This window comes from Panicum virgatum, chromosome 2K (genome assembly GCF_016808335.1).
Source record: "Panicum virgatum strain AP13 chromosome 2K, P.virgatum_v5, whole genome shotgun sequence".
Lineage (NCBI taxonomy): Eukaryota > Viridiplantae > Streptophyta > Magnoliopsida > Poales > Poaceae > Panicum > Panicum virgatum.
The window spans coordinates 12,785,492-12,798,618 of NC_053137.1; the positions used below are offsets into that span (position 1 = coordinate 12,785,492).

A 13,127-nucleotide genomic window follows, 5' to 3' on the forward strand; every position below is an offset into this window, starting at 1 on the left:
AACTTTTTAGACATAGTCATGAAACACTAAATGTAGTTGAAAAAATAATTAATTACACAGTCTAACTAATTAGCACGAGACGAATCTTTTAAACCTAATTAGTCTATAATTGAATATTAATTGTCAAGTAACAATGAAAGTGCTACGTTGTTGAAATCTAAAAAAATTTGGCGAACTAAACAAGGCCTGAAATGTAATTTTACTTTTCTACAGGAGTGCTTTTGTGATATTAGTTTGTCGGCAGCATTAATCCACTCCCACCGCCACTGAACGCTCGTTCACCCTCCAGTCGGCCGCTCGACCTTCCAGAACCCCCCGCCTCAGAAAACCCCACCCCCATGCCCGCCGGCCGCTCGCCGGCGCTCTCGGGCCGGCGCCGGAGCCGCAAGAAAGGCCGGCCGACACCCTCCCCGCACCCCCCCGCCCAGGATTCGAACCCGCTGCCGCACGGAACCGAGGTTGAGGTCCGCATCGACGACGAGGGTTTCTACGGCTCTTGGTACGAGGCCACCGTCGTCGGATTCGACCCCGGCGCCAGCTTCTGGTCCCCGGCGAGGTACACCGTGACCTACTCACACCTCGAAGCCCAGGGCGGCCCCGACTCCGTCGCCCCCTCCTACGTCCGCCCGCGGCCCCCGCCTCCATCGACCCCTGCGCCGCCGCCGCGCTTCCTCCTACATGACTTCGTCGAGGCGTTCGACGACAACGGCTGGTTGTCGGGCATCGTCGTCGCGCCCATGCCCGCCGACCCCAGCTCCCCCGTCACCGTCGCGTTCCCCATCACCCGCGAGGTCCTCCCTTTCCCCCCACACCTCGTCCGCCCCCGCCGCGATTACGTCGGCGGCGAGTGGGTCCTGTTGCGGGCCGTGATCGCCGTCCAGCCGAGGCGTGCCGTCAGGGTCTACAAGGCCGGGGAGAAGGTCGAATTGCTGAGGGAACGGGGTGCGTACGGCGACTCCTGGTTCCCCGCGACGGTGGCCAAGGTTCGACAGGCTGAGCTACGTCGTGGAGTACCTGGATGATCAGGTGGGCGGGGGGAAGGCGGCGGCGTACCGGCATTGGGGGTACATCAGACCGGCCGAGTACCATCGCCCATGGGAGAGCAAGGCATGTCTTTGTCCTGACACCGTGGTGGAGGTGTACTACAATGGGGCATGGTCACAGGGAGTGGTGTGCAGGGTTGTTAGGGAGGGCTGTGAGTATGAGGTCAGTGTCCATGGCGAGGAGGCGGAGCAGTTGCTAACCAAGGCGGCACACCAGCTGAGGCCACTGTACATTTGGAACGGCAAGTGATGGACAAATCCGGGTGACAAGGTAATACGACAAGGTAATACGGTGAATGCATTTTTAGTAGCTGTGTTTCCTAGCTCTGCAATTCACATTGTGAGGATGATGCCCATACTGTAAGAGTTAATGCAAAGGGCATTCAACTGGTACCGATACAAACTTGGATGCATACGGTACAATGCATTGGTTCCTCTAAAATTTTCAACTTTTCATCTTATTCTACAACTGAATTTGCATGATCCATTCTTAGTATTTCTTTCAATTATGCAGATACAGGTTAACTTGATGCAACAATCTACATCTTGGAAATGTTCAAGCTCACCTGGTGATGCCACATCTAGTGATGATGAACACAGTAGTATTCCTGAATCTCCAACAACCAAAAAGTTAAGGAAAGAACATGCTCCAGTATCTGTGATGGATGCTTCTCTATGTGCATTGTGCAAGTCTCTGGCAAGTGATCATTGTCCGAATTCATGCCTTCCGTTATCTGAAAAGAATGGTCTTTCCATGTTTCCACACAAGGCACTGACTACCAGTTCAGTGTCAATGAATAGGATTCTTTGTGCTTCCTCAGGACATTCAACGCCTCCAGAGGCAAGTAATCATTCCCCAAATCCGTGTCCTCTGCTATCTGAAAAGAATGGGTTTCTTTGTGCTTCCTCAGGAAATCCAGCACCTTTAGAGGAATCTGTACCAGGTCTTATTGGCGAAATAGAGTGTAGTCGAGATGCCCTATCCGAGGTTGTGCCTTCCATTGGTCAGCTTAATACACCTATCTGTGAAAGAAATGTTGATGAGGCCTGTGATATGTCGTCCATTCCAGAAGTAAGAAAACAAAACACTTCATCTCTTAGAAACCAGCAGATACAGGAAAGACCGTTCTTTATCAAGGCAGTCAGGGTGAAGAAAGGCATTTCCAAGAACAAAATGGGGGCAATACACCCTAAAGCAAAAGCTCAGGGGAAAATTGATGCCTCTAATAATGTGAGTTCCCTTCATGGACTAATGAATTAAAGTAAGTTGCATGCATCCTACTTACACCACTTGTCCATGTTACTATTTTTGCAGGTGCAAATTCAGTTGAAGGAAAACAATAATTCAACTGGTAAAGAAATTGTTTGTGCTTTGACTCAACAGGTACATTCTTCTGATTGAAAAGTTTTGTGACTAGCTATTTAATCGTCTCCTTTTCATATTTTATATTCAATCTTTTTATCAATGTGAAGGTGTCAGGAGGGACAAGTAGCGGAGATACTGAAGGTGTTAACTTTAAGAAATGTAAGTAGCTCCTCTTACATTGATTCACCGTTGTGATGGTTTATTAAATTTGACAAATGTTGTACAATCTGCAGTGGCTACAAAGGAAGGTTCTGGTCTGTTGGATAAAGAGCTGTCTCCTATGATCAACAGGGTTTGTCAAGCGAACAGAAATGTAGTGTGCATAGACACTGCTGCTACACAAGTGAAAAAAAGCAACCCTCTTACAGAGATACCTATCCTATCTCTTGATCATCTAGTTCAACAGGATGGGAGCAAAGTGGATGAGAGGTCAAGCATGCTACGTCCACAGAATGCCAAGAGCTCAGAGTTTATCACGGACAGCATACAATCGAGGACCTCCTCCTTTTCTGGGAGATTCTCTCAAATCTCTGATTATCAGGTTCCTTTTGTTAAGAGATCACCTGTATGGGCTATATTTGATGCATGGGATGTGTTTAAGAAGGTACCGCAGCAACCACATTTTCGTCCACTTATGGAATTTTCGCCAGCATTGCGTGAAGGAATTTGTATAGGTCTGATGACCACATTTGCCAGCACAGTGAAGGATATAAGCGAATCAAGCATAGCAGATAACATTGCATCATTTAAAGAGAAGATCACTACGCTTTGCCATCTGGAGGAACATGGATTTGATGTTCAGTTTTTGCGGTGTAGCCTGGTTAAACTGATCCAAATCAAATCTGATCATACTAGTTACCTCACAGAAAAAGACCAACTGAAAGCACAGTTGCTGGAGAAGGCAGCTTGTCTATCCCGAATTGATGAGCAACTTGACAAGAAGGAACAAGCTATGGCTAGGCTTGAGGAGGAACTTGGGCGTGCTCGCTGGGAAACGCATAAGATAGCTAAGGAGAGAGCATGAAGATGAAGAGTTATCAAGACTGAATGCAGCTGACAACGGCGTTGAGGAAGCATGTGCCGGAGCTGAACTGCAGTTTCAAAGTGTCTTGGCTGAGCTGCGTCGCGAGAGCTTAACATCGTAAGTTGCCGATTGATTAGTTTGATCTCTCTAGCTTGATAGCTTGTTAACTAATGCTCCAGGGCAGTACTAAGAAGAATGCTCCAGGGCCTCGGTTACCGAATTTGATGTTGTGGTTGTAAGGTCCTGTAATGTCTGAATGAATCTGCATACTCTCTTTCACTGTTTGTTCTTTTGTGGTTTGGAACTTTAACGATAACTTTAGCCAAACATCGAATGGTGTTGCTTTTACCTGATTAAACGGCTCTGATACTGTTCATGCCAGATTTTCCCCAAGAGAATCTGAGTTGTGCATGGGTTGGGCGAGCTGTGAATTTGTGGTTGGTTGGGCACCAGTTTGATGAAAAGAATTAGTTTTTGTTTGGACTCGCTCTCGGAATGCAGGGTCTGTTCCTCCATATTGTTGCGATCCAACTCTCTATTCACCAACAGCTTATAGCATATTGATGAATAGAATCTTTATCGATTTTCTGCCAAATTTTGGTGATAAATTACAGTGGGCAATCTCCCATGGAATTTTGGCCAGATTACGGTAGCCAATCTCACACAACTCTTTTTTTTTTGCGACTCCAATCTCACACAAATTCGGTGACAAAAAATTGGTAATACAGAAATTTATTACAGCGACAAAAAAGCTAGGGAAATTTGTAAATTGGTCATTTTTTTGACGGCTCCGACTGCGAGCCAACTCGTCCACCTAGCTGGCTGGCTCCGGCTGGCGCGCGCGTGAGGCCTACGCGACGCAACCGAACGGACCCACCACCACCAGACCAGAGCGCGCGAACAAAAACCCCAGGCCCAGGCGGCGCCGCCTCCCCCTCCCCCAGCAAATCAAATCCCCCCACGAGAGCTTTCGATCCCCGCGCACCCATCCCGATCTCGATCCCCCCCACCGCAACTCCTTGCGCGCTTCGCGATCTCGATCCGCCTCCCGCAAGTGCTCCTCCGCTTTCCTTCTCCCCCGATCCATCCATGCTTCCCGATCTGGCTCCTTCCACTCCCGCCGCGGCGGCGGCGGAGGTGGTGGAGGTGGAGCGGCCGTGGCCGCCGCCGATCAGGATGAAGCTCGCGCCCTACGCCATGTACCGCGTGTTCAGCGCGGGCCCGGCCGGGGAGAAGCTCGGCTGCGCCTACGTGGCGCTCCACTTCGCGCTCTACGCCGCCAGGGCGCTCGCCCTCTCGCCGGTCGCCGAGCGGGCCGCGTTCTGGTCCCCCGTCCACGCCGCGCTCCAGTGCCTCTGCTACGCCGCCACGGCGCTCGTCGCGTGCGCCTTCATCCGCTGGTACATGGCCGTCGACGGGGTCTATGTCGTCGAGTTCGATCCGCCGCCGGAGCTGCTGGCGGTGGGTGCGGTGGCGGCGGCGGCGGAGCAGGTGCAGCCCCCGTCCCCGCCTCCTCCGGCGATGGACATGTGTTAGGTTTGGACTAGCCCCGTGCGGTATGTGTTCCCTTGCCTGAATTGCGTTTTCTAACCCCATTGCAGGTTGTGATTTCCCTTCTCGAGGTACGTGCCCTCCCCCTGACCTGTCTTTGACTCGACATTTTTTTTTTTTGAAAAATTTGCAGGAGCACTGCTTTGTCATTTAAGATAGGAGAAGCAAATTCGAGTTCCTACAAGTTCGATATTACATGAAATGAGATGAACTCAAACTCTAGGAAAACAAACTTAAACATTAAACGAGACCGATAACTCTGGGCCCCCGCAGGCTTGCTTCCTATCATTGACTTCGCGCTTTACTTCCTGCAAGACCTCCTGTGGTGTGCCATACTTCTGATTAAACACCCGGCGATTCCTCTCTTTCCAAATATTCCATGCGGCATAAATCATCAAGGCTGCTTTTAATTTCCTTGTCTTCTTTGGCAATTGAGCTAGCTCCTTCTCCCACCATTCGGTGATCTGAATTCCCTGTGCTGGCTGTCGAACTAGGTTCCCTGTCCACCCTTCCATTTGACTCCAGACTTGCTGAGCGAAGTTGCAGTGTAGGATTAAGTGTGCTGCTGTTTCTTGCTCCTGATTACACAGTGAGCAGCTCGGATTGCAGGGCCATTGCCTGACCAATAACTTGTCAGCTGTCAGAATCTTGCTTTGCACTAACATTGACTCGACATTTGTTACTGCATAACGTCTTGGATTGTCGTATTGCTTAATTGTGCTGCTACTGGCATTAGCTTTTTCATGGGCTTTGGTTTTCTGTAACTGAGATCTGAAAGACCTGGATTTTAGGTTCGGCATATAGTTATCTCCACTGTAGATGGCAATTGTTAGATGGTCTGGCACATATTGCTTTGCCTATGGTAGATTGGATGAGTTTGTTTACATTTAGTGTAGTATCTCGCTAAGAAAAGGACGTGAAACATCACCAGTGTGCTGTTTTGGGCTGTAGGGATATTCTGTTTTTGTTCATGCAAAAATTTTTTGGTCAAAATATACTGAATTACCATAATCACAACCTGCTGACACACAAAGCTGAAATCATTCTTAATTTTCAGAAGAAATAGTTTTAACAAAATGTTAGCCAGCAAACCACACCAGAAAATTTTCTTTTCCAGATTGCCTTACTAAACTGTTAAATTCATCTAATGGTAAAATAACATCTTGGGTCACTCTGTGGCATGGGTGTGGTGTCATACTGTGGAAAGTTACAAGTAACAATAATGTAGACCATCTCACTATATTTGGTTTCTTAATGCTTACTTGCTCAAGTTTTGTTGACAGGTAGCAGTTATGATTATCTTTATTTTTTGTGAAATACATTCTTGTCATAATTCCTTGCACGGGCATGAAACAGTAGTCATGATTATCATGTTTTGCTAGCCATTGTTTTTCTAACCCATGTTTGAAGTTTATGCTTACTGCAGATTTAGACTCCTTTGTTCCAGCCTTCCAGGTATGTACATTTCCCTTATGTGCTCCAGTTATGATTTTGTTCTTCTTAATTTCACAAATACTGTACTAGGTTTTCATATGCAATACATCTCCTGTGATTGATTGGACTTATACAGATATGTGGAACTCTACTTGTCAATTATACTAGTTGGGAGGTTATGTTAGACTGAAAAGGCTGTCTCAAGTCCAAAATATTTTAGGCCCTCTAGAGTAACTAGATTTATTCAGATCTGGAATGGCAATTAGATATTTTGGCAGAATTGCCTTTGCCTCTGCTAGATTCAATCAAGTTTAGTTCCATTTAGTTTAGTTCCCTGGTAGCTGTGGAACACACATTTGTGAACAGCAGGTGCCGACAGTACTTATTTTCCCAAAATTTTGTCAACAGATTCTGAGTTACTGTTGGGGCTTGGTACTTCGGTTGATCACTTTACTCACTGTCTTATAGCTTAAAAAGTTGCTTACTAAGACATGTTTGCTCTGTTTCTATTCATGCAGGGTCTTCGCCTAAGCAGTGCACCAGAGGTGACGATCTGGCTTCACCAGTTAAGGCGAGCGCACTATCAAGTTGAAGCCAATCCTGGAACATATCAAGGATGATCGCCATTGCAGTGTAACAGAGATGACGATCTGGCCTCACCAGCTAAGGCGAGTGCACTACGAAGTCGTGAAGCCAAGCCTGGAACGTATCAAGTGATGATGTACTGTGTGATTAAGACACCAGTTAAGTCAAGCTGGCACGACAGCGTTGAGGTTTTTCTTTTAAAGGGCGGCATCAATGAAGCGGGCTGGTGAAGAAATGGGATGATGAAAGGACTCCGGTGGACAGCAAACAAAGGAGGAGTCACGTGTGAAAGTGAAGATGCAAATCACATGAGGAGGCAGTGGATTTCATCCAGTGGCCGAGGACAAAATCGAATTGAGTGTGGCAAAATCCAATACACGGCTTCTTATTCCTTCCTCTGAGCTCAGATCGGAAGCACAAGAGTACAAGATGACTGTAGCCATGAGCCATGACACCCACTCCGCCATTCATGGCCGAATCAAGGTATGGCGAGCGCCATACCTCGCCATACTGGGTTCTCCACCCATGATTTCATCACATGTAAAGCAGTCTGAATGTGAAGATGTAATGAGATCACTGCCCTTGAATATTCTTCCAATAGAGTTGTTGAGTTGTACCGTCCTATGGACACTAAGGTGCCAATTTTGGCAGAATTTTTGTCAATAGCAGACTTTCCGGACCTGGAAATTTTGGTTAAATACAACTGTTGTTCATAAAATGTACCTTTATCCAAAATTCAATTGGAATTTTGATAAATTCTGTGTTTTCTCTAGTTACTGAAAAGGATTACAAACTGAAATCACAAGCATAACTGTTCTATCTCACCTGAACTCCACCGTGAACTTATCTCTAGTATGAAGAGAATTCTGAATTTCTGCTGATCAACCACAAGAAGCACCTGATTTTGTTGGCACTTTACCATTTAGAAGTAATTACATTCCTGGTCTATGTTCTCCTTCCAGCAGTTATTTTTGCATACAAAGACTCCACCGTGAACTTATGCTGAGGAGCATGCAAGCAATGTGCAATGAAAAAAATTCTCAGAAAACAACATAAATATAGTTTCGCAAAGCCAAAATTCCAAAAGAATCATAGCACAAGCTTTTAAAACAATGAGAAATAATAGTTCAACCTAAAACCATCTCATGTTCTGAACCAAATTGTCAACCAGCCTAGATACTGAAATTAAACCTGACATCTCAAGTTCTGAACCAAACTGTCAACCAGCTTAAAAATCCAAACTAAACCTTAAAAGTGATTAAGTAAACCAAAACGTTCAGATTTGGCCGCCTGTATAGAATTACTAGAAAGGATTTCTGAGCCACCCGATCTAGACGAGAGCGTCTCGCGCATACGAGTATTTTAACTTGACCGCTGCCATCCACTCTTGATTTGGACTGCCAGCTGTGGCGGCGAGGTCATTGACACACATGCCACTGTGTTGCTCTGGCCCGGCTGCAGATCTAGCTCGGCTGCCACCTGGTGAACGTCGTCGTCGCCGAGGGGTGCACGCGCCGTCGTCACCAGGGAAGTTGACAGGCTACCGAGGGCCACCGTCAGGCAGACCATCAGCGGCCACAGCGCCACCGTGGACGCCGCCGTCGCTGTGCTGTTCTTGCCGCTGCTCTGGCTCGGCTGCCGCGACCACCGTACCTGACCGCCGCCACCGGCAGCAGGCGCGGCCACGGAAGCTCCAGTGAGGTTGACGCGCCCTGCTCGATGCCCCTGGCGTTCTCGGTGGCAGTGGCGCAGGCGCAGCTCGCGACCGCCGGGTGCTCGCGACAGCTCCAGGGACACCGGCCGTGACGTGACGCCATTTGTCGAACCTGGATGCCGGCGGTGCCGACGCCGCCGTGACGATGCACCTTGCTGCGCCGGGCTCATTGGCGCCGGCCGCAGCTGGCAGTGCCAACAACGCCGCGCGGCTTCGGTCGCCGCACCCAGTGCAGCTGTAGACCTGTAGTGCTCCAGAGCGGCGCGGCGCGGCACCGTCGCCGTCGTCGCCACGCCACCGAGCCACTGGGACGCGCCGTGACTTTGGGCTTCTTGGCCTTGTCGGCCCTTGTAGCACTCTGCTTGCGATTCCCCTCCAGCTTCCTCCGTTCCTCGTGCTGGAAGACGACGCCCCGAGGTTGCTGCACTGGCCGGCCATTGCTGGACGGCGGCGGTGCCATGAAACATCAGAAGGAGCGTGAGGCCCTGAGGCAATTATCACTTATCAGATAGGGTGCTATCCGCAAATATTCAGATCATGATTATTAATAAATAAATAATAATCACCATCCAATTTCGAGTTTTTGTGCAAATACTTATTTAGGGGAAGAGCCCCGCTCTCACTGCTGTCGTGGCCCCACTCGTCAGAACCCCTCTACGCTCGAACTCTTCCCCATTTCCCCAATCCCCGACAAAACCCTTGCGCCGCCGCCCGCCGAGGTCCGGCCGTGGATCCGCCGGCGGCGGCGGCAGCCTTGGCCCTAATGGAAGAGCTCATCGAGTAGTTCCTCCTCCGCGTGCCCCCGGCCGGATGACCCCGCGAGCATTGTCCGCGCGCGCGGCGCTCGTCTGCAAGCGCTGGTGCCGCCTCATCTCGGGCCCCAGCTTCCGCCGCAGGATCCGCGAGCTCCACACCCGGCCCGCGCACCCGATGCTCGGCTTCCTCTACAGTCACGAGTCCGGCGCGGGCTTGGTCCCGGCCTCCTTCCACCCACCCCGGCGCGTCGTCCGCCACACCTGGCGCGCGCTCGTCCTCGACATGGCCGCGCAGCACGAGCCCAGGGAGACGGCGCTCGCTCGCCGTGTGGGACTCCTCCGCCGCGGACGGCCTGCGGAGCCCGCCCATCCGAGGTTCCTGCCCTTCGCCTGGAGCCCGGTGTAGCTGCGCGCGGCGGCGGGCTGCGATCACCTCGGCTGCCGCCAGGGTCCCTTCCTCTGTTCCTCGTGTCGTCGCGGCCACGGACGGGACTGGGGGAGAGGCGCACGTCCGCCCCTACGTGCTCTTCCGAGCAAGGTGTGTGGCGACGGATCATGAGTCATGAGTGCATGGCGACGGCATCCTTGTGGGGAATGCGCTGTACTTCAACTACCAGCGGAACACCAGGATCCTGGAGTACGATTTGGGCAGCCAAGGGCATTGTCCTCATGGAAACGGAGGATGGTGGGCTGTGTTTTGCTACTGGACAGGACTCCAAACTTTGTTTGTGTTTTGCTACTCATGGAATTTGGATGCTTACCTGTGTTACAGAAAGATGGGTGTAAGGAACATGGCCGTATTTAGGCCATTGTTTGTGATTTTGGTGATTGAGTGACAACATAATCAATGAGACTAATAAGTTTGTGAGATCACATTTGTAGGAGTTTTTAGGTCCCATGGATGTAATTCAAAATGTCCAAACTACCGTCAAGACACAATGTTCAATTCATCGTCGAGATGATATGTCCAATCCACCATCAAGATATGAAGTCCAATCCAGCGTAGAGATGCCAAAGTCCCATGGATATTTGAAGCATCCAAAAGATCGCCGCGACAAATTAGACAAAAGAAAGCAGAATCAGCTGCACCGGTTAAACTGACGATGCACCATCGGTGCATCCGATGGTTATCGGATAGACCGACGCCCAAGCATCGGTGCAAGTTTTGGTGCCAGATGGAATCAAGTCAACACAGCTCTTAGGCACCGGTTTAACCGACGGGTCACTTAGAGGCATCGGTGCAATCAACGTACTATTGTCCAGAGACGATGTCAAATGCACAGCAGCCAAGCCTTCAGCACCGGAAGAACCGATGCCCCATCGGAGCAAGCGTCGGTGCAATGACGTCAGCAAGAAATGATCAAGTGCAACGGCTACGAAAAGATCATGTACCACCGGAAGAACCGACGCCCTAGCATCAGTTTAACCGATAGTCCCTGGAGTTTCTGCGAGTGTGTCAGAGAAGCCAACGGCTACTTCGGAGCTCAGTGTGACCGGAAGAACCAATGCCCTTGCACCGAAAATTCTGACGCCTACGCAGAAAAGTGTCCAACGGCTCCAAACGGCTAGTTCAAGTTTGAGGCCTATATATATGTGTTCCCCCGGCCATTTGATGCTTATTGGAGTTCCAAGACACCACAGATACACCCAAGAACACCTCAAAGTCATCCAAGAGTATAGTGATCAAATCTTTAGTCCTTATCACAAGCTTTGTGAGTGTTAGTGCTAGTTAGCTCCTAAGTGAGTGAGAGAGCAAGGTGTTGTTGCCTTGTGTTTTGGTTCTAGAGTGAACCACACTTGTATCTCGATGTGCTGGCCCCTTGGAGCAATGGTGGCTCGCTGGCACGTCAACGACCCTCCGGCTTGGTGTGGAGCAGCGTCGACAACATTGTGCTAGGGACGGAGACCCTGTAGGAATATGGGGTAGCAAAAATAATATTTTTCTACCACATAAACCAGGATTACTGCAGTTATAGATCACGGGCTTACCACTAGACGCACGGTTGCGGAACTTTTGTAGCACATCGGTGTAGTGCAGATGGAAGCCGGTAGTGCAGTTGCGAGAATCTCCTCTCGTTCGGCTCGTCCTTGTGCAGCAGATGCAGCACATATAAGGTATCCACACGTACGGGAAGAAGCGTCGCGATCCGGGCTGCTAGGTTCGCAAAGGCGACCTAGGGCTTGGGCGGGAAGGAGGGGTGGCACTGTAGCGCGGCGTAGTTACTGTTCACGACGGCATTACTGTTCACCTGAACAGTACCCATGAGTAGTAAAAGGGCTAGGGTTTTTAGGCGCCCCCTCCCTCTGTTTATATAGCCCCTTAGGTGGGCTGCCTTGGGCCCCACCTTGGGCGCCTCCTTTTTGGGCCGAAAAGGCTCATTAGTCCACCTAAGCCCAGTCTAATTCGGATCTCATCCTTATCAGGCTTCTTTCCCTTAAGTGTGTGACCCTATGGGCTCATATGCGAATAGACATGGCCCGAGTACTCTTAGTCAGCCCAATAGTAGACAGTGGCCTCTAGCAAAACATGTCAACTCCTATACGCACACAAAGGTCATATCAGACGAGCCGCCACAATATCATATACATGTTGTTCCCTTTGCCTCACGATATTTAGTCTAGTTTAAAGCCGACCACTCTTTCTCGATCCTATGATTCGGAATAATTGGTTAACTCTTAACCCCAGCATGGCCATGCATTTCCTGATCAGAATCACTCGAGGGGCCAGAGATATCTCTCTCTTGTAGAGAGGGGCAAATCTCATCTTGACCGACTGTGTCTTACAGCATGCTTCTTGACAGACCCGAAAGCCACCTTTATGACTACCCTGTTACGGTGTAGCGTTTGATGGCTCCTAAGTAAGTCGGTTCACATCTTGAGTACATACGACGATCTCAGGTCTTAGGACACAGCGTACATATTGTGTAATGAGAAGTCATCATCTCGTGTTGGGTCAGTTCAGTCTCATGTCTCACATGAGCCAACATTATTAGTTTGACATCCCCATGTCCATGACTTGTGAAACATAGTCAATCAACTAATACATGTGCTAGTCTAATATTCATGTGTGTCCTCACATGAACTCCGACTAGAAATATTTTAGAATATTCATACAAATATAGAGTTTCACAAATACTTCACATAAACATTAATCAATACAAGTTGTCATTCATGAATATTCAAGGTACACTTTATTAACCATGAATACAAGGAAATATGATTGCCTCTAGGGCATATTTCCAACAGACCCCTCCTTCGTGGGCAAGCTCCCTTAGTGGAAAGCGGAATCAAGGTGACCGTGATTGTGTTCACGGAAGAGACTTGATTGCCGGAAAGCGATACTCTTCGTGAGTGCTTCAACAACGTGGATGTAGGGGCGCCTGGCGCCTTTGTGGCAATCCGAACCACGGGATAAATCCTCATGTCGAGAGTTTGCTTTCTCTCATTCCTTCCTCTTTAAGCTTCCGCATTTCATATTGCAACTTGTGTGACTTTACTTTCTTAGTGTGGTATCTTGCTAGGATTGACTATAGGTTGCAAAACTTTTTTTGGGATGAGGGTTTCATACTAGAAGAACCATAGTTGCACATCTAGATAGATTGTTTTAGTTTTAGTTTTTGTGCAAACTAGTTGGAGCCATAGGTTAAGGTTTTAG

The 13,127-nt window shown here is 49.2% G+C and overlaps 3 protein-coding genes across 4 annotated transcripts; all 3 read left to right on the forward strand.

Annotated features, from left to right (window-relative positions):
* Nucleotides 1-296: 296 nt before the first annotated feature.
* Nucleotides 297-3,791, forward strand: LOC120667204 (protein AGENET DOMAIN (AGD)-CONTAINING P1). The gene is given in 6 exon segments (XM_039947270.1): nucleotides 297-985; nucleotides 987-1,327; nucleotides 1,558-2,274; nucleotides 2,359-2,427; nucleotides 2,517-2,568; nucleotides 2,643-3,791. Coding segments are annotated over 2 exon segments (954 nt in total). The 5' UTR covers nucleotides 297-338; the 3' UTR covers nucleotides 1,294-1,327; nucleotides 1,558-2,274; nucleotides 2,359-2,427; nucleotides 2,517-2,568; nucleotides 2,643-3,791.
* On the forward strand, nucleotides 1,705-3,433 carry LOC120695113. The gene is made up of 6 exons (XM_039978424.1): nucleotides 1,705-1,888; nucleotides 1,955-2,274; nucleotides 2,359-2,427; nucleotides 2,517-2,568; nucleotides 2,643-2,701; nucleotides 2,816-3,433. Exons 1-6 carry the CDS (start codon nucleotides 1,705-1,707, stop codon nucleotides 3,431-3,433), a joined length of 1,302 nt encoding a protein of 433 aa, XP_039834358.1.
* A 514-nt stretch (nucleotides 3,792-4,305) lies between the features above and the next one.
* Nucleotides 4,306-7,759, forward strand: LOC120667213. Of its 2 annotated transcripts, XM_039947292.1 has the most exons (3): nucleotides 4,306-5,091; nucleotides 5,659-6,439; nucleotides 6,937-7,759. In XM_039947292.1, exon 1 carries the CDS (start codon nucleotides 4,523-4,525, stop codon nucleotides 4,967-4,969), a length of 447 nt encoding a protein of 148 aa, XP_039803226.1. In that variant the 5' UTR covers nucleotides 4,306-4,522; the 3' UTR covers nucleotides 4,970-5,091; nucleotides 5,659-6,439; nucleotides 6,937-7,759. The 2 variants fall into 2 exon arrangements, with proteins under 2 accessions (XP_039803226.1, XP_039803216.1); XM_039947282.1 differs by having other exon boundaries at nucleotides 5,659-7,759.
* Nucleotides 7,760-13,127: the final 5,368 nt, after the last annotated feature.